General features: G+C 51.1%; 6 protein-coding genes across 6 annotated transcripts; 3 read left to right on the forward strand and 3 right to left on the reverse strand.

The window, feature by feature from the left end:
- Nucleotides 1–1,418: 1,418 nt before the first annotated feature.
- nctA (negative cofactor 2 transcription regulator complex subunit BUR6) lies at nucleotides 1,419–2,371 on the reverse strand (the record flags this gene model as incomplete). Its single annotated transcript, XM_035501356.1, has 2 exons — nucleotides 1,419–1,681; nucleotides 1,762–2,371. 2 exons carry the CDS (start codon nucleotides 2,369–2,371, stop codon nucleotides 1,419–1,421), a joined length of 873 nt encoding a protein of 290 aa, XP_035357249.1.
- Nucleotides 2,372–4,840: 2,469 nt separating this feature from the next.
- Nucleotides 4,841–8,077, forward strand: AtWU_06247 (uncharacterized protein; the record flags this gene model as incomplete). Its single annotated transcript, XM_035501357.1, has 6 exons — nucleotides 4,841–4,884; nucleotides 4,962–5,071; nucleotides 5,134–5,522; nucleotides 5,577–5,856; nucleotides 5,924–6,947; nucleotides 7,012–8,077. 6 exons carry the CDS (start codon nucleotides 4,841–4,843, stop codon nucleotides 8,075–8,077), a joined length of 2,913 nt encoding a protein of 970 aa, XP_035357250.1.
- A 1,060-nt stretch (nucleotides 8,078–9,137) lies between these two features.
- AtWU_06248 (coronin) lies at nucleotides 9,138–11,395 on the reverse strand (the record flags this gene model as incomplete). Its single annotated transcript, XM_035501358.1, has 9 exons — nucleotides 9,138–9,335; nucleotides 9,389–10,097; nucleotides 10,147–10,608; nucleotides 10,674–10,777; nucleotides 10,850–10,898; nucleotides 10,953–11,095; nucleotides 11,161–11,220; nucleotides 11,280–11,308; nucleotides 11,362–11,395. The coding sequence occupies 9 exons, from the start codon at nucleotides 11,393–11,395 to the stop codon at nucleotides 9,138–9,140; spliced, it is 1,788 nt and encodes a 595-aa protein (XP_035357251.1).
- A 779-nt stretch (nucleotides 11,396–12,174) lies between these two features.
- On the forward strand, nucleotides 12,175–15,116 carry AtWU_06249 (putative kinesin family protein (KlpA); the record flags this gene model as incomplete). The annotated part of the gene is made up of 6 exons (XM_035501359.1): nucleotides 12,175–12,192; nucleotides 12,247–12,388; nucleotides 12,443–12,775; nucleotides 13,136–13,267; nucleotides 13,322–14,886; nucleotides 14,940–15,116. 6 exons carry the CDS (start codon nucleotides 12,175–12,177, stop codon nucleotides 15,114–15,116), a joined length of 2,367 nt encoding a protein of 788 aa, XP_035357252.1.
- Nucleotides 15,117–16,326: 1,210 nt separating this feature from the next.
- On the forward strand, nucleotides 16,327–17,478 carry AtWU_06250 (phosphatase PAP2 family protein; the record flags this gene model as incomplete). Its single annotated transcript, XM_035501360.1, has 2 exons — nucleotides 16,327–16,436; nucleotides 16,506–17,478. The coding sequence occupies 2 exons, from the start codon at nucleotides 16,327–16,329 to the stop codon at nucleotides 17,476–17,478; spliced, it is 1,083 nt and encodes a 360-aa protein (XP_035357253.1).
- Nucleotides 17,479–18,454: 976 nt separating this feature from the next.
- Nucleotides 18,455–19,380, reverse strand: AtWU_06251 (DUF3431 domain-containing protein; the record flags this gene model as incomplete). The annotated part of the gene is made up of 4 exons (XM_035501361.1): nucleotides 18,455–18,503; nucleotides 18,552–19,157; nucleotides 19,212–19,290; nucleotides 19,350–19,380. The coding sequence occupies 4 exons, from the start codon at nucleotides 19,378–19,380 to the stop codon at nucleotides 18,455–18,457; spliced, it is 765 nt and encodes a 254-aa protein (XP_035357254.1).
- Between the last annotated feature and the right edge of the window lie 138 nt (nucleotides 19,381–19,518).

Raw genomic sequence — 19,518 nt, forward strand, 5'->3', positions numbered from 1 at the left:
CCTCGCTTACTGTACTACTAGTCGACATTCATGATGACAGGTAATGAACATTCTTGCCAATTAGAAGTCAACCGTAAAAGTCTTTTTACCACCCTGTGGAGTTCTCTTGTCAGAGCAGTAATTAGTAACACCCGTTGCGGTACAGTGGCTGTATAGTGTTAGACAGTTCTGAGCAATAATATACAATCAGTGATTAATCATAACTACTATACACTGTACATTAATGATATATAATAACATATTTACAATTATATAAACACTAATTTGGCCCCTAATAGTAAGTACTATTAGGATTGTGAATCCTAGCTACGATCAGTAGTGTAAATATAGTATGAAGATGGAACTGAAATATATACTGACACAACTATCTACTACGTCATTAGCTACAGTTGTTATCACCGATTTGCCAGTGGCCAGCCTATCACAATAACCACACAATCAGACTACTACTATCTACCTCCTACTCGAGTCCTTCCTTATAGAGATATGACAGAGTCAGATTGGACTTGATCGTTTATGCAGACACGTGACTGACCGAGATAAATAGAACGATCCTAATGCATGGAGTGTCATGTGACTTCAATTGGCTTGTATACTTAATATGTGCCAGTACTAGTAAGAAGGGATGTCACTCAGTTATGCCTGGAATTTGTTCTGTATTGATGATATATGGATGGACATATGTCTAGGAAAAATTATTTAATATTGCTACACTTCAACTGAGCCGGATCATTTGGTGTTTACTTCATCACTCGTATTTACGCGTCTCGTTACGCGCAGATCATACACTCGGCGGAGTATAACTCAGTAGATAGTATAGGTACACGCGCAGCTGAATCCATGCGACGCAAGCAAGGTAAGTTGCTTCCCTCCCTTGCCTTCCTGAGACTCCCTTTTAGTCATTATCGATACATACACATACAGTACAGACTGCTTGTCACTCCCTCGCGTAGTAATAAGAAGCAAGCGAGTAAGAAAACAAGCAAGAAATTAGAGAAATCAGATACCCAATGGGATGGTAGAAGGTAAAGAATCAAGAAAATAAGCAAATAGTAGTATTCACATCACGCGATGCAAGCCCAACCAACCATCCAACCAACCTGATCATGCCCCCGTTACCACAAACGCCATATATAGATAGAGAGAGAAACGGTGGTAGCAGAAGTAGTAGCAAGAGTATGATAGTAAGTCAAGTCAAGTATGCGCCCGCTCTTATCCACCCAGTCTAAAGGATAATAATAAAAAAGAAAAAAAAAGTTGAACCATCAATATCGATATCGAATCGAATCGAATGGCTGCCCATCGCGCAAGTAAATAGAAAGTCCCTCAAACCACATAATGCATGCCAGCTGACATTCTAGCCAGTTCGTTTCAAATAAGACGCGCGAATTGAGAACAAGAATCGTAGTGGGCATTAATTAATCACTTTCTTCTTTCGGACGACGTCCACCGCGCTTTCGTTTCGGTTGTTGTTCATTTTGATCACTGTTATCGTCGTCGTGTTTGCGACTGGCCGGTTGATCAGGAACCTTGGCGATGATATCAGCGAGGAAGTCGAGCACTTCGTCTTTCACAACGGCTTGTTTGAGATGCGAGGCTGTGACGCGTTTCGAGTTGCGGTCTTTGGCTTCGCGGGCGGCTTTTGTGACGAGGGAGATCATGAAGAGTTCGAGTGCTTTGGCTATATTTTGATTTTGATTAGCGGTGATCTTCTTCGAACATGCGGCAATGATTGCTTCGGAGATGAGGGCGGCAACTTACACACTGCGATGGGAGTGACTTGAGCGACTTTACCGACATCTTCATCGGCTTGCATAATGCGCTTTATGCGCGCGACGGGAAATTTGGTCTTCACCTCCACATTGACGGGCACAGGAGCGGGTTTCGGAGGCTCTTCCTCTTCAATTACAGCGACGGGCTCCTCTTGTGGTTCCGGTTGCGGTTGAGGTGGAGGTGAAGGTACAAATTCCTCTTCTTCTTCGACAGGGTCGACGTACTTGGAGACGGGCGGGTGAGGCGCGACCTCGGCCGCTTGGGCGATACGCGACGAGCGACGAGCCATGTCCGGATCGGGAGGGAAGTATGAGGAGGATTGCTGGGGAACCCTGGTCTGCGGGACCGGGTGGTGAGGAAGCGATGGTTGTTGTGGTAGAGGTGGTGGTTGATATTGCGGGGTGAAGAACGGTGAGGCGTCGTAGGAAGCGCGATGGACGAAAGGATTCCCGAATTGGTAAACGGGGGAGTGGTGAGGAAGTTGATAGTGCGTGTTGTGGTTGAGGTTGTGGTTGTTGAAGGTAGGTGAGAGGGGAACTGACTGGAAGGTGGAAAAATCAGGGGATCGTGGACGATAGGATTGGTCTTGGTCTGTCATTGCTGTGGGGATTTTTTTTTTCTTGTTTTTTTCTTTTTTTTCTTTTTTTCAATTTATAATATTTTTTCTTTTTCTTTTTCTTTTTCTTAAAGCAGAGATCCAGGCGTTATGGGCGATGCGCGTGCGCGCCTAACAGGAAAACGGCCTAGTATGGAATAAATATGGAGAACGTCTTTTTCGTACCTTGGCCGCCAAAGTTGGAGTGACAACAACAGATTGGGGAATGGAGGGATTTAAATCTACCAGGCTGATACCGTGGCCGGCATAACACACCACTGGAATACAGGATCTGGAGGAATTTCTGCCCGGGATCGAAAATGTAGACGATTTTCAATCCCACAAAAACACTTTCCGCGATGAAGAAGATACTCGTGGTCGTGAAACCGATTTGTTTGGGGATGTTTTTCTTGTTTGTGCCGATCGCGCGGCGCGTGTGGTCCGAGCTTTTTTAAGAACGAATTGGTGTAATTTTTGAATAAATTTTTTGGTCGAGAGCAGAAAGTGCGTGTACGGAAGGCGTGGCGTGGGTGGCCCCAGCATCCAGAGAGGAGACGAAAAGGACCGGCGCCCTTTCTTCCGGGGGAGCAGCAGCAGCGGCCCTTTTAACCCTGGCCTGCCTGTTCCACTGCTCGCGCTAAAAATACTGTTCCTCAGGCTCCCTCTCCGATTTTTCTTTTTTCTTCCCATTTTACTTTTTCTGGGTCGGACGGAAACTGCTTGACTCTAACCTGACGGGTGGTACCTTCCAGTCACTCATCCTTCCTTCCTCTACAACATCCCCCCCCAAATCCTTCTCTTTAATTAACCATCCTCCATCATTATGATGACTACGCCATCTTCCTTCTCCTCGTTTCTTGTTATTCGGCATCATCCGTCATGAAACCCCAGCCCTTCTAACTGACTGATCCTAGAATATGGCATCTTCCGCCATTTCATCCCGACTCTCATGTCCATCACTCCGGTGACGCGCTGCTGCCTCATCGTGAGGCCGTGGATGAGTCTCACTACTCATGTTTCGGGGTGTCAACTCAGCTGCGAACGAACCACTCCTCTCGTCGCCACCCCGCCCGGAGGCACTGGTTAAATGGTTCGTTCCCTGATTGGCCCCCCTCTGCTTTTGGCTTTTGCCGCGCGTGATTCCACCCGTCGAGTCTGCGTCAATGATGCAAAGCCACAGATCGTATACTACTGCCTCTCCCATGTATCATTTGTTGCTCAGTCGGGGTGTTGGTGTCCCCCTGACCCTGTAGATAGTAGCTCTCTAATGCGGGAGCTAGTGACTATGTCTCTGATAGTCATGTCATCACCTATCTTGTGTTCCTGTTCCATGTCTTTGTTCCTTTCCCCTTTCATCAGATTATCTATCCCTGGTTGATATCCCCCACCAAGACGCGTGATGATGATAAACAGAGCTCCAGAGATCGGGGGAGAAGGACGATTTGGCGCGCAGAGACCCACCAAAGGTATCGCCGCCGTCGGATCTCTCTGTGCTATTGCTATCTGATGGCAGTACCTCTTCGGTGAGGGAGTAAATAACTTGATCTAATCTGACAGCGCGTCGCTGGTTTCCCTTGGGCGGTATTTTGCGTCCATTTGATTTGCTTGTCGGAGATGAGAGGCAGATCTGCCTCTCTCTGACAGCTACCTAGTAGGTAATTTAGAGATAGAGCTAGAGAATGCATTCTTTCCCAGAGTCGGTCTAGCGCTGGCCCTTCCGTAACCCAGGTTGGAATCTGGAATCCTATCCTACAATGTAGTCGCAAGGTAACTCGTCTGCCTTGAGTTCGTGGCGCGCAGCAGGGATGGATGATGGATGACAACCAGGGGTCCAGTTCGCCGCAGTTGGCGGTGTGCCGTGCCGCCTTGAATATCCCTATGACTGGTCCCAAACCTTAGTTAGTTATTTAGTGGTCTGCAAATGACAAAGTCTCATTTGAAACCGCACGTTCTGGACGATGATGAGGCTGGACTTCCGTAGTTGGTATAGTTAGCCAAGTTGTTCCGTAGAGAGGATCTCATCCACATCCCCAATCCTCCTTAAGCGCCAGGAGTATCCACCAACAACTTCAGCGTAACGGAACGGACAACCAAGCAGCAAAACCAGATGATCGATGTCACCTTCCAGCCAGGAAACAACCGAACGCAGGCGCTGGAGAAGAGGAGCAGAAGGGCGGGGCGATGCGCCGGAAAGCCTCGGACAGGCGGTTGTTCCGCTCCGGCCCGCCTCCGGCCTCCAAATTTGGTCAAACAGGCACAGATTGTCCATCGCGACATTCACCCCGATTGTCGATTCACGGGCTTTGCATTTCCGAGCGACGCCAGCAGGAATGGCTGCCACCTCCTATTGATGGCGAATTAGATCGCGTTCTTTGTCTTTGCCAGTGTGGCTGCCTACTATTCCCTTTTCTGCACATTTGACACCTTTCTTCTGGACTTACCTTTCCCTCCGGTCTAGCCTCGTCATCCCCGATGGCTGTCGCAGATCAGCCTTCGGGCTTGATGGACATCGCCAGGTAGGTCATATTCCAGCCTTGCGCTCTTCGGTCATACATGTCTTTGACCCGAGAACTAATTCGCGTTTCCAATACAGCTCTCTCACCCAAGATGAGATCCCGTTCAAGCTGCGATGCGCCATGTGCAATAAGCTTGCCGTGAACGCCTTCCGCTTACCCTGCTGCGACCAAGCGATCTGCGAACATTGTACGATTCCGTTGACGACTCCGTGTTATACTTCCATTCCATTCTAACCAATGTTCCTACAGGCCAGGCTTCTCTCCCGGAGACTTGCCCCGTATGCGCGCATACTCCCATCTCGCCCGATCTATGCAAGCCGAACAAAGCGCTCCGCACCACATTGAAGGCCTTTCTGCGTACAGAAGAGAAGAAGCGTGAGAAGGAGCGACAGTCAGCAACCCCTGCGACGCCCGCAACCACCAATGGTGCAACAACCGCGGACGGCACTCCTGCTCAACTGGAGACACCTGCGGTGCCGAGCGCCGCCGAAGTTCCAGCCTCTGAAGAAATCCCTGCACCTAGTGAATCTGTCGATGCTCCGCCGGTAGAAACAGCCAACCCCGCGGATGCCGGAGACCTAAATGTGCAGAACACACCAGGTGTGGGCGACGAAGCACCTACAGAGGCGCAGGCCCAAGTATGTCACCCAACATCAATCGCCTACATCTAGGCTAATCTTCCACTCGCGCAGGATGGCCAGTCTACAAGTGTCCCTGCTGACACGCAGAACGACGCTGGGGATGCGGAACACGACGGATCTGGTGAAGGCAACGAAGCCGATGAAGCCAAGACCGACCAAGTCAACGATGACGAAGCGTCCCAAGGTCCGGCGGGGAGCATGCTCCCAAATGGCATGGGCTTCGGCATGGGTGCCGGGATGTTCCCTAATATGGCTTGGAACAACAACGGTGGTTTCAACCCTATGGCCCAATTTATGAACAATGGAATGTTCAACTTCCCTAACGCTATGGGTGAGTTTCCGCTCGTCATCTCCTGCCCCGAGGCGACATTGGATTGATGAACTGACGTGCGCGCTAGGAATGCCTGGCATGGCGATGGACCCGATGGCCGCGAATCAGGGTATGTTTGGAGGCTACGGGATGAACATGAATGGCATGAACATGGGAATGAGTTTCGACGCGGGTCAGGGGATGTATGGGGGATGGGACGGCTCACAGAACAATATGTGGAATGGAGGCCAAGATAAATTCAATCCAAATGCTTTCGCAAATGGTATGGGTCCGCAGTTTGGGGGCCCCTCTGGATTTGGCGGTTATAATATGTCTCAACCCAACGGAGTTCATGCTCAAATGCAGCCGCAGCAGTTTCCTAGCCAAGATTATCCAAATGGCTCTTATGCCGGTCATGGCAGAGGCGCGTTCCGTGGCCGTGGCCGCGGAGGATTTGCCGGTGGTCGCGGTGGTTTTGGAGGGCATATGCAACCCAATCATCCTGCTAATGCTAACTATCCAGACTTCCCAAACCATAATCCCCTTAGTGATGGTCAGGATGGCGTATCTGGGGACATGTCCGGGGAGGTCAGTACTGAAGCCAATAAGGAAGGTGCCGGCGAGAATGCCCTAAGTGGCGATGTGACTTCTGCTCAAGATGCTTCGGCGGGAGATGCTGCCGCTGCTGCCGAAAGCATGGGTGAGAACGGGGAATCTGATCCCAACATCAATAGAGACTCTACACAAGAGCTTCCAGGCCAGGAGGAGAATCAGCTGCGTGGGATACCGACAATTGATAGTCTAGACCAAGTCCACGCCGCACAAGGCATGTCGGGTGGCCCTATGGGCATGTCTGGCCCTATGGGACCTGGCTTTGGCAGAGGTGGCTATATGCGCGGTCCCTTCCCAGGCGCACGTCCTGGTGGCTTTAACGGTCCTCCGTTTATGACAGGCTCTAACATGTATCCCGAGCCTCGCGGACAGGGTGTTGAAGGTGCACCGGCAGCTCCCCGAGCCATGCGAGAAGGTCTTCCCAACACCAGCATTCTCCGGCAGCGGAATTTTCATGGACGTTCCTCAGCGACTCCCATGAGGCCCGAAGCCTCACAAAGGTAAGAATAATGCTCCACATGCAACCCATTGCAAGCTCGACCAATATTGATGTTTCCTTCTCAGTGTAACCCCAACCCCCGGACAAGAGGACCAGCGCCCACAGTCCGTGCCAAGATCGAAGTCGAGAGCTAGATCGGCATCAAGATCCAGGTCCCGATCTCCTCCATCTCGTGCCGATAGTCGCCGCCGGTATCGTGAACGTTCTCCGAGTGTCAACCGTGGTACTGAAGAATCCGAGCGTAGACGAGATCGGCCAAGGAGGCCTCGTCGGGAGGACAAGTACGAAGAGCCATCCACTACAGAAGATGGTCCTCGTATCCGCTCCCCGTCTCTAGAATCCAGAAGGTCCACTCACCGTCGTGACAGAGAGCGGGATAGACGCAGCGGTCGCCGGTCGCATCGTTCGCATCGTCACCGTAGCTGGAGCCGCAGCCCGAGTCGCAACGGCGACGCCGCCGGACCCGATCATCTCTCTTCTAAGGTCGAAGAAAAGGATTCTAGAAACAAGCTCAGTGATGCGGTAGACCGCAGTTACCGGTCTGGTAAGGACCGCTCAAGCCGTCGCGACGAGGACCGCGATAGAGATCGAGATCGAGACCGAGATAGAGACTCCCGCCGTCGGGATCGAGATCGCGATCGCGATCGTTATCGAGAGCGTGAAAGAGATCGCGACCGCGACAGAGATAGGGAGAGAGAGCGTGACCGCGATCGTGATCGTGATCGGGACCGCCATCGAGAACGCGACAGAGAGCGTGACAGAGACCGTAAACGCTCTCGCCGCGACCGTTCTGAATCTCCCGTCAACAGCGAATACTCCTCCCGCCAGTCCCGCCGCGCCAGGCGGGACCGTGATGAGGACAAACCTTCAGCTGCAGCTGCAGCAACAGAGCCAGAGAAAGACCCCCATACTCTGGAACGAGAGGCCAGGAACCGCGAGCGCATGCTGAAGGAACAGCAACGTCGTGAGGCCATGCATGCAGACCGTGATGCTGGAAAGTCTTCTCGCAAGCGAGAAAGCCGCGCCATGGCAGGTGGGCGTCGTTTTAGTTACAAGTACGAGGACGAAGAAAATGATGACGCTCGAGCTGCGCGCGTCGAGAAGGAGCGTGAAGCAGGTCGATGGAAGTAATCGCTCTCCTACTTCTCCTATATTTTCCACGACCGATCAGTCCACCTTCCTACTACTACTCACACATGCACAACACAACACCTCTATATCCCACCCCCCCATACCACCACTGACCCGCTCACTCCCAAGGTACTTCAATACAAGTACTCATATCCTCCCTACGTCTATCACCCAAAGAAGCATAGAAAAGAGAGATCCTTGCGGGATATCCTCCTAATCTAACACCAAGCAAAATCATACTCCATTTTAATCCAAGCGCTCATCATCCAACACTTCTTACATTCTCATGTCACAAATTCTCAACCAAGAGGGAACAGAAAGAAAAAAAGGTCCCAGAAATTGCATGGCGTGCATTCGTGGTCGTTACCGGTGGATTGATTTCATATTACTATCTAGTATATTTGAGAGAGATGGTGCTTGCAGGCGCCCCCAGCTGCAGCTATTTCATATGGATGGCGTTGTAGATAAGATTCACATACTATTATTATTTACTACTCCTACTAGTTTGTTGCTGAAATGAAGGCCTGGATGGAGAATGTGAGATAATTAAAACTTTAACCTGATCTGTTTCTTCTCTATGAGTTAGTAATACTAGTATAGTAGTAGTAGTGGGCTGTAACAGAATACTCATGAAGCGGACAGACCGTGGTGGTATATTTCTTGTCTACAACTAACTACTAGTAACTACCCACACTAACCAACCTGCCTTTAGAAAACCTCCATTCTATCCAATTTCGCCTCAATCTCGAGTAATCTTGCCACCGCTGAATCGACAACAACATAATCATCGTAGGAAAGAAAGAGACAGAGAGACACTGGTATTCGTATTGACATTGACATTGCGATCATGCTGCAGGTCATCAAGAATATAATAACACACAACGATGACGGGCTATGGACATAGAAGGGCAGAAAGAGGGACAGGGCTTTTGGAGCGATAATAGGGTGTTAGGGTGTGTTGTAAAGGATAATAATGGTAGACAGCACAACACAAACGACTAAGGAAATTCAATACAGTACATTAAAGGATCCAAAGTTCTGGAAACTAATATCAAAAGGCTTAGCCCAGCTTAGCCTTGAGGGACTCGATCTCTGCAGTCAGGCTCTGCATCTGCTGCGCTTGGGAGGCGATCGTCTTGGTCTGCTCGGCGATCAGGTCCTTGATCGCTCCGATCTCGCGCTGGACGGCGTCTGCTGCGACGGCAGCGCCAGTGGAGATATCGGCGGGCGCGGCAACGGGGGTGATGACGGGGGAAGACTGCAAGGTTGTTAGTTGGGGAAGGATTTTGCTAGGGGATAGGGATTGCGTACCTTAGCAGGGCTTGCTGCCTGGGTCTTGACCTCCTCTTCCTTCTGGTGCCATGGGCTGGCCTTGATGGAAGGAGATGAGGCTTCGGGAGAGCGTGCAGGGCGCTCCACGGGCTTCTGCACCTCCTCAAAGCTCGAATCCTCCTCCACGGTCTCAGCCTCCTCATCGTCCGCAAACTTGGAGACCATGGCGGCCATTGAGGCACCCTGCTCCTTCATGGACGGGGCGGGCTTGGCCACCGGGGTCGGCTCGGGAGCGGGTTCGGGTGCCTTCTTCACGGGACTGGGCTCGGCGGCCTTGGGAGCCGGTGCCGCCTCGGGTTCAGAGGCGCCCATGGTGGAAGTGGGGGCGTCCTGCACTCCGGTGACCTCCTTCAGACCCTCACCCTCGTAAAGGTTGGCCATAGAAATCTTAGGTGGGATGGCCTCCTTGCCTGCAAGCCACTCAGAGGGGCCCATAGCAGGCTTCAGACCAGTTGTAGGGGGGTAGATATCGTCCTGGAAAGTCTCCGCACGGCGGGGCACGATGAAAGAAATAGGTTCAATGTAGCCATCGTTAACGGTCTTGAAGGCACGAGCGACTTCGTTGTCGTGAGTGTTGACTCCACGCTTGGGCATGAAAGCGATACCACGCTGGGGATCGGCGGACTTGTATTCGGCAAGGTATTCGAACTTGTCGTTCTCGAGTTCGAAGTAGCGGATGTTACCGTCACTAGACATTGTCAGCCACGGCCAATACCTGGTTATCTCTCTAGACTTACCCTCTTCCAGCAAGGTACAGACACTGAGTGCCCTCGTCCCAGAAAGGCATGCATACACCGGAGATCGAGTCAAGGGTCTTGAATCCGTTGATGGGCTCCCGGGGAGCGCGGATATCCCACAGAGCCAATTGGCGGTCACTCATCTTCGAGAAACCGGTGGTTGCGATCCTGTCGTGCTCACCAAGCCAGACTGAGCGACTGTTCTTGGCACCAGAGTGTCCTTGTGTCTCATGCGCGGGGCGTTCCTGACGCACATCCCAGATGCGCAGCTTCTTGTCTCGCGAGGTCGTAACCAGAAGGGAGCCGTTGGCGCTCCACGACTGTGATTGCACAATGTCGCCCAGGTTCAGGGTCAGCTTGGGGGCGCCCGCTTCGATATCCCAGATCTTGACCGTGTAATCGCCGGAGGCCGTTGCCAGGATGTTTTCAGCGGCGGGGTTGAAAAGAACGTGACCTATCTTTCTGAGGGGGCGTTAGGCTGTGTTCGCAAAGCACAAGGTTTCGAGTAATATAACAGTTTCACTCACTTCGGGTGACCGGAAAGCTTGCCAACAGGTGCCACATCTTGGATCTCATCGGGGTCAAGATCAGGGCGCAGGGTGAAGTTCTCCGGCACACGCCAAAGGAAGACCTATCATGCGACCAATCAGTACCAATGAACAAAGCAGCTGCGGTGGCGTGGGGATTTCATGAGGGATCATACCTTGCCGTCATCAGATCCAGATGCAATCAGGTCATCGTTGAAAGGGTTCCTAGTTCTGTTGGTCGTGTGCTACGATAGGGTGTTCACAACAGCCACTGCTCACCAGTCGGTATCGAGGACCACGGCAGTGTGACCCCGGAAAAGAGGTATCCTCTCGGGCAGCTTCCCGCGCTCCTCCAGAGGAATGACAGCAAATGCACCTCCACCACCGGCTTCCCAGTTCACGGAGAGGTATTTGGGGTTGGCCTAGTTGTAGCGTCAGACGGACCTGGTAGGTGGTGGATTAGGGGCGGCGGCAACAACGGACGAACCTTGACGAGGTTGGTATCCCAGGCGTTCTTGGAAACGCGAAGGTTATCATAGCATTGCTCCTGCGACGACTGTGAGATTATGTCGAGTCTGTGAAGGGTCCAAGGGGCTTGTAGCGCACCTTTCTCGTCGGCCGTCCGAAGACGTGTCCTACTACCTGTCAGATTGCGGGCAGCCTGTGGGGAGGGGAAGAGGGAGCTCACGGTATTTCGAGGAACGCACGAATCGACCAGACATGATGCTGGTAGTTGAGAGGGTCACAGGGGGAAAGAAATGGCACAAAAACAAATAACAATGAAAGAAATGGAGGCAATTGGGAGAGATAAAAGGGTCTCAATGACCTTGAATGGGGGGAACGGGGAAAGCTTGTCGGTCTGAAAGCAGCCGCCGTTACGGAGCCAGTCAGGGAGAGAGAAGTGGAAGTGGGAAGTGGACACACCCGCGTGCGGGCCAGAGATGAACAAGTGTGGCTCAGCAGGAGGAGTGGAAGATAAGGGACACTGGCAAAATATAGAAGTGCCAGAAGTGATAATGGAGATGCTGCAAGCGCAATGTCACAATTGAAAAAAACAACTCGGTCTACTCCAGCGATACTCTACTCATAAACAATCAGCGCAAGTTCGTCACAAACCAAGTAAATCAAGAACGGTATTGTTGTATTCATGACCGACATTACCTCTAGCCCAATGGGGCAATGGCGCACCCCGCCGGGCCCGGCTGAGTCAGCCAAGTTTGTTTACCGCCCGCCGTCACTCCAGAAACGCCCACCAAAGCAGGCCGGCAATCGAACCGTCGTGATAAACTAACTCACCTGCGCTGCCTCGACCTGCACCGAACGACCCGCTGACGTCCCGACTTGCGATGCAGTCCTGCCCCTAACAGGTAGCAGCCTGATTTGGATTTGATTGTCTTTGCCTTTTTGATTCAATAACACGCGCTTTTCTTTCCATTGTACTTCCCTTTGACGCAAAAATTCTCGAGTTGTCAGGGGTCGAGTTGGCCCGCCTGTGGAAGCTATGGAGAACGACCATATGGTGAATTCCTTCAATCGCACTTGACAAGTGATGACTGCTGATACAAAGTGGCAGATGCAGTCCAGATCGTCCGCCCGTTCACGAATCCCCACTGGTCTAAGAGAGATGAATCCGGCCTCGACAAATGCCCGCTCCGGTCTTTTGCAACCCGGTACCATTGCGGGCGCCGTAACCAGCAAGACTACGAGCCTGTCGCGTATGTGTCAGGAGCTGTGGAAGCGGAGCAGCGAACAGAAGCTGACAGTCACAGAACCATCTCGTCCCAGAAGTACTACGCAAGCACCCGAGGTTGGCAGAGCCGGAGCCGGAGCAGCATCGTCGCGCGTCAACAGCACCACTAGAGTCCACACTCGCGCTAATTCGCACTCATCATCCACCTTGACCAGATCAGCCACCACATCCGCGCGATCGAAAGGAACCATCTCCGGGGTTCCCCCTGCTCGACCACACACCAGCATGTCTCGCTCACACTCTGTCGCCAGCTCCCGACGACCGAACGGCCACGGCATCCCTCGCCCCGCGACATCTTTGGATACGCATGATGAGGAGGACTCCGCCGCTACTGTACTTGGTAAACGAAAGGGTAGGCCCACCCCGTGCTTTGTTCGTTCTGCTGCATATTTTTGCGCCCCATGCGATACGTCAAGCAATCGTGCTTTGCGGAAGTGGCCCAATACCAGTCCTGAGACTTTATTGTGCACTTCCCTGGAAGAGTTGGACCTGAAGCCCTCCCCCATTGACAAACCGAATTTTGCCCCTTTGCCTTCACATGGTGCGCCAGCTGGATCATTATCTTCGACGAACACGGCCGCGACTACCCCAGTCAAGGCTGCGCCGAATAAGAATCTGTCTCCTAAAAAGCACTCTGCTAGGAAAAAACCACCCCCTTTGCCGCAATTTCTTACCAAAGATTCAACGATTGAGACATTTAACTCTTCTACAGGTGCTGAGTGGGATCAAGAAAGCCGCGAAAAGACAATGGAGGATCTCATGAACACTTTTGTGACCAAGATGAGCCAAGCTGGACAGGAGAGTACCGGCATGAAGGAAGCCCTCGAGCTGTATAAATCTAGAGGTAAGAAACCTGTCGACAAGCACGCTGGACATCATTGAGCTGAGGATTTTACAGTCAGCGAGCTGGAGGCTTCTCGAAAGGAGATCACCGACATGAATCTGACCCTTCGCGTTGAGATGGAATCACTCAAGGTCCGACTAGGAGCATCGGAGGATGCCCTGAAGGATGCGCAGAGAGAGCATGAGATGGAAATCGACGAAATTGGCTCTCGTCAGCGCAGAGAACTGGAGTCCGCGCGGTTCGATGCTAAAAGGGAGTTGGAATCATTGGCCTCGCAACATCAAGAGGAGATCCGTGAACTAAAGCGACGATTCGATCATGAAATGGAAGACGAAAGAGCTGCTCGGCTTCGGGAAATCAGTCAGATGACCTCACAGACAGCCATTGACACGCAAAAGACAAATATGGAGCTTGAGAGGAAAGAGCGAGAAATCGCGACGCTTCATAATGACATGCAAGCTCTGCGGGCGGAACTTGAACGTGAGCGCAAGAGCAACCGGGATCTTCGCCAGAACCTGGACACAGCCAGTAGCAATAGCGTGACAATGGAGTCGTCTGTCCGCGCACTCAAGGCAAGAATTGAATTTCTCGAATCTGGACGAGAGGAGCAATCCCAGGCCTTTGAGCGCTTGAACCAGCAGATGATGGATGCGCTGGCCGAGACCAACGCTACGAAAGACAAGCTGCGGAAGGAAGAGACCCTGAGAAGGAAACTTCACAATCAGGTGCAAGAACTCAAAGGCAATATTCGCGTGTTTTGTCGAGTTCGTCCATCGCTGCCTTCCGATCCTCCCACTGGCTCGGCTCAGATTCAGTATCCCGACGAGACAGAGGACAGCAAGGAGATTGCCGTACTGGGCCCAGAAGAGAAGAGCAGCCTCGGTACAATCACAAGAAAGAACAGCAACTTTTCATTCGATCGTGTTTTCGGGCCGTCAACGCAGAATGCCGAGGTTTTCGATGAGATCAGCCAACTTGTCCAAAGTGCCCTGGACGGATACAACGTGTGCATTTTCTGTTATGGTCAGACTGGTAGTGGAAAGACGTACACGATGTCTTCGCTCGATGGTATGATTCCTCGTGCAGTGCACCAGATCTATGAGACAGCTACTGGCCTGGAAGAGAAGGGCTGGCGGTACACTATGGAGGGTAACTTCGTTGAGGTTTACAACGAGAATTTGAACGACCTCCTTGGTAACCCCGAAGAACTGGACAAGAAGAAGCTGGATATCCGCCACGACATGCAGAGAGGGAAGACGATCATCACGGATGTCACTACTGTCCGGTTGGAGTCTCCTGAGATGGTCGAGACAATCCTAAAGCGGGCCGCCTCCAACCGCTCTGTTGCCGCTACCAAGGCCAACGAGCGATCCTCCCGCTCTCACTCGGTCTTCATTCTCAAGTTGATCGGTGAGAATGACATTACTGGTGAACGCAGCGAAGGAACACTCAACTTGGTTGACTTGGCCGGTAGTGAACGTCTGAGCCACAGTGGTGCGACTGGTGAACGCTTGAAAGAGACGCAAAACATTAACCGCAGCTTGAGCTGTTTGGGAGATGTTATCGCTGCCCTTGGACAGGGCAAAGAGGGCGGACACATTCCCTACAGGAACAGCAAGGTTCGTATATTTGACTCAATCATTCAGCAGCGAAGTAACTGACTTGTATGCAGCTTACGTATCTCCTCCAATTTTCATTGGGAGGTAACTCCAAGACCCTCATGTTTGTCATGGTCAGCCCGCTGCAGGCACATCTAGCGGAGACGTTGACCAGTCTCAAGTTTGCGACCAAGGTACATAACACGCATATTGGGACGGCCAAACGGCAAGCGCGCGTTCGTGATTCTTAACCTATGATACCTTTTGATTTTCTGTTCTGGGTGGCCTTTATGATCCAGGCCTTGGCAGAGGTGTTTGGGAGTTGCTTTTCCTCTCTTGGGAGTGAGATATCAGCCTGTTTTGTTTATACCTGTGGATATTATTGGCTTAATATTATGCCAATTCTTTTGTTAGCAGTTTAGTCCGGTTCGAATAAATATGAATCGAGTGCGTACATACATACCTTGGGTTCTCTTTTTGGTCACCTTTTAGGTTATTAGCGCAACCCCATCTCGCGCCTCGCAGCCGCAGGCAGACTACTAGCAAGCCTCTACGACCTTCTCCCCTACGGGTATTCCGAATGACTTCGAGATACATTCATCGACGCTCTCGTTCTCAGCGTAGATTTTCTGACTATTTTCTTTTGGAACTGTTGTGCTTATCATCGTGCATGATATCGGCAGGTTGAAGATGGTGGTGGCTTTAGGGTTTTTGTGCTGTTGTTGATGCTGGTTGGATGTGGAAGGACATCACTGTAAGGAGATTGGACCGAGGGACGAGGGGCGTTATAAATTGCAGATGAGGGGGTCCAGGAGTCGAAGCTAGAGATTGTGTATGATTGTGAGCAAGCATTCTGCCATGTAAGACAGACCGGAGGAGGCTGCGAGGGTTGTGCTGGAGACTATGGAGCTGGCTGAGATAAACATCTCCAAATTTCCATGGGTAATGACTACTATTTGGTTACAACAAGATGCATCTCCTTCACTATCCCACTCCTGCTTTTGCCTAAGTTTCATAGCCATGGTCTTCGAACAATAGAGTGCGTGTAACAGAAAGTTCCGCTAAGATTCGCTCCCGGAGCTTATTTCTACAAACTCTCCTATAATGTTGTGTTACATAGCCTCAGCCACGTTAGGCAGAAGCTTTAAGATGTATACTTTGACAATGCTTAGCTCAATGCTTGCACAGTTGAAACGATAATCATGCCTCTTCTGGTCGGGACCAGGCTGTACCACTCGGCTATTTATGGCATCCGTCAGGGCATCCAGACTTTGGATCGTAAAAACGGGTCCAACAATCCCGTGCTAATTTAAGGGACTGACAATGGATAGGCTTCTTTGACATCTGCGGCCGGGCATGACCCACTGTTATAAGTGAAGGTTCCCACGGCAGACACAGCCGTAATAGAATCACTGGGAATCACTTTCTACCGCATCTCCATACACTTCCAAAGTCACCACCATGGCATCAAGACCACAAGCCGATGCAGACTTCGACATGCTATCCACTCAGCCCAGACGAACTTCAAAGAGTGTGATAGCCTCATACGTGCTGGATTGGGCATTCATCATGTTCGATAACCCTCCTACATTCCCTTCATCCTAAAAATCACAATACTAAAACGTCTCACTCAACACCAGTATCCTCGTAATCACAGGTGGCATCCTCTACAAAATCACCGGCTCCGAGCACGTCTTCTCCCTCGACGACGCAAACATCTCCTACCCCCTCAAATCCGACACCGTCTCCATCACAACCGTCGGAATCGTCTGCTGTGTCGTCCCCGCCGTCCTCATCGCAGCAATCTGCCTCCTCACCCCCCTCCCCTGGCCCCGTCGTCTCTGGGAATGGCACGCCGGCTGGCTAGGCCTAGCCCTGAGTCTCGCGGGTGCATTCTTCCTCACCTCCGGTCTGAAAGACGTGGTGGGTAAACCACGACCGGACCTTCTAGCCCGCTGCCAGCCCGATCTAGCCAACCTCACTACCTACGCTGTCGGTGGACTGGGTCTTCAGCGTACAGAGTCACCGGTTATGGTGACATCGGCTATTTGCAAGAACCCCGATGCGAGTGTCATTAAAGCTGGGTTCGCTGCTTTTCCGTCTGGGCATTCTTCTTTCGCTTGGGCGGGTTTGCTGTATCTTTCGCTGTGGTTGGGCGCTAAGTTCGCTGTGGCTGTTCCTGTTCGCTCCATGTCTTTTAGTGCTGGAGGTGGCGATAAGAAGACGGAGTCGTCATTCAGCAGGGCGTCGGTGGTGGCTGCTCCGCCGTTGTATCTCCTTGTACTCATTGCGGTTCCTGTTGGTGGTGCGCTCTATATCTGTGCGTCGCGGTATATGGACTACATGCACGCTGGGTGGGATATCTTGGGAGGTAGTTTGATTGGGATTGTGTTTGCTATCTTGGGGTTTATGTGGTATCATGCTCCTGCGGGACAGGGGTATGGTGGATGGGCTTGGGGGCCTAGACAGAGGATTGGGGCATTTGGGGCGGGTTTTGGAGACGGAGTATGTACTGGAAGTGGGAGTAGGAATATGGAAGGTAGTAGACATGGGTATCAGGATCTAGAGCTCGGTGCTATGCGTGCCTCGCGGGGAATTATGGGAGGTGCTTAGCTAGTAGCTAGAGGGTTTTCTGTGGTTTAACTATGTATTCTGCATCTAGAATATTGTTCTTGTATGTACATTCCCCTTGTCAATACAGTGGACAATGCCGCGGAGCCAGAATCAGAGTTGGAGTCAACCACCACTACCAGAAGAACACAAGCATAAATCTACCAAAACATCATGCCATTTTTCTAAGAAAACCAAAGTGAGAGAGCGAATACTGACCAACACGGCAATCTGTCTCGAGAGCACCTCAACTCAGGGACGGGCGTAGTAAGACCCACCCGCAGATCTTGCCGAGTAGATAACTCAATTTGTGCCGTGGGTCCGGACCCAGAGAAATTCTATTCAAACCGCCGTTTTCTGTGCAATGAGAGTGTCTGGATGGGGCACGTGGGATAGTTCAGGTTCCGTACTAGTATACAGGGTACTTTTTTTGAAGGGAGTAATGAGGGATTTCCGAGGTATCTGATTCATTCGGTCAAATTCCAGAGGAAGCCATGCGTAGTGAGGAGAAAGAGGTGGGTGGCTAGGGTATTTTGGGGTGGTAATTAGTCGGGCGTCCGAACTTCCGAACCCTTTGGGAAGTAAAGGGTCGTGGCTTGCAGGTAGTGGTGGTGATGCTAGGCAGCTGTACATGGATAAGATAGCAGGGAGGGATGAGGAAGGTAATTGACGGGAGGTATGTATGTACAGAGTAGGAAGTAGGAGGGTATTGGGCTAATAGAGGGAAGATCAACTATCCTGGTCGCGTGGGGTGTCAGGATGATTGCCATCGGTGTTTGGGGCCGTGGTTTAGGGCCTGTCCAGTTGTTTATATTTTGATTCTCTGCTTGGTGCTTTGCACCAAGTAAATAGGCCTTAATTGTTGACTATTTTTATCCAGGAATACAACGAACGCTAATGAGAAGAATGTAAACAGCAAGAGAGCAGTAAAAAATATTCACAAGATGCTTGTTACACAGAATGCTTAGCACGTAGTCGTTCAACATAGCCCATACACCTGGCAATAACAGACTTCTTCATCTGGGCAACTAAGCCGGGGTCAGTATTACTCTACTGTCAGCAGACATCGAACTTACTAGACAGGTTCTTTGCCAAAGATGATATGCCAAAGATACTCCATAACCCTCCCACTGTGAGCATCATCCAACGGCGTGTCGATAATCCACTGCCGTATCTTGATATAGTCTTCGCGTGGTCGCTGAAGAACCTGCTTCCGAGATACTGCAAACTGCGCACAGCACGCTGCCGCAACCGTCTCAGGTATTTGAATGGCGCGTTTGTCACTTCCAAGTGCAAGATCAGTCCCGTTTAGTGGGGGTGTGCTGGTGTCTTGAAATATTTCCGTGAAGATATCATGTGTTACATGATGGTATATTGCCTTGCACCCTGGGTTCTGGTTACATCGCAGATTGATATAGCCATTCTGCTGGACAAAGTCCAGCTGTAGGGCTCTCATAGACCATACATTATCATGCAAAGGTGCATCGACATGCCAGGCCCGAAGAAAGCCTGAGCGATGCGAATGAATAAATGCAATGGTGGAAGGGAGTCTATCATAGTGATCTATAAGGTATGTTAGGTAAGCCATGGATTCATGGCCCTTGTTAAGGGGTGTTGTAAGTTGTCGAGCATCAGCTGCAACTTCTGGTGATGGGTTGACGATGTAGATAGCTCGCTGCCAGCTTCATAAGATTAGTGAACAATTTGTAACTGTTGGGAAATGTCAAACTGCCTACTCGGGTAGTTCTTGCTCAATCCATTCTGTCTGCTCATCCTGTAGCTTCGCAGCTACGATTACCTTGTCGCCAGTCTGACCTGGAGGAGATATTGTCACTTGGCTGGTCCGCTCAAGACTGAACCAATCAACTATGTACTCTTGTGCACGATACTGGTCGCATAGATCATAAATATGGCTCGCCAAGAGTATTAATATGATGAGAAATAATAAACAAATGCACAGTTGAAAGCGTGATGGCCTTCGCATGATGAGTGGGCGGTAAGAAGCAGAGATGGGAGAATCGCAGCAAATTCTCACTCTTCATA

This window comes from Aspergillus tubingensis (assembly GCF_013340325.1).
Source record: "Aspergillus tubingensis WU-2223L DNA, scaffold_7, whole genome shotgun sequence".
Taxonomy (NCBI): Eukaryota; Fungi; Ascomycota; class Eurotiomycetes; order Eurotiales; family Aspergillaceae; genus Aspergillus; species Aspergillus tubingensis.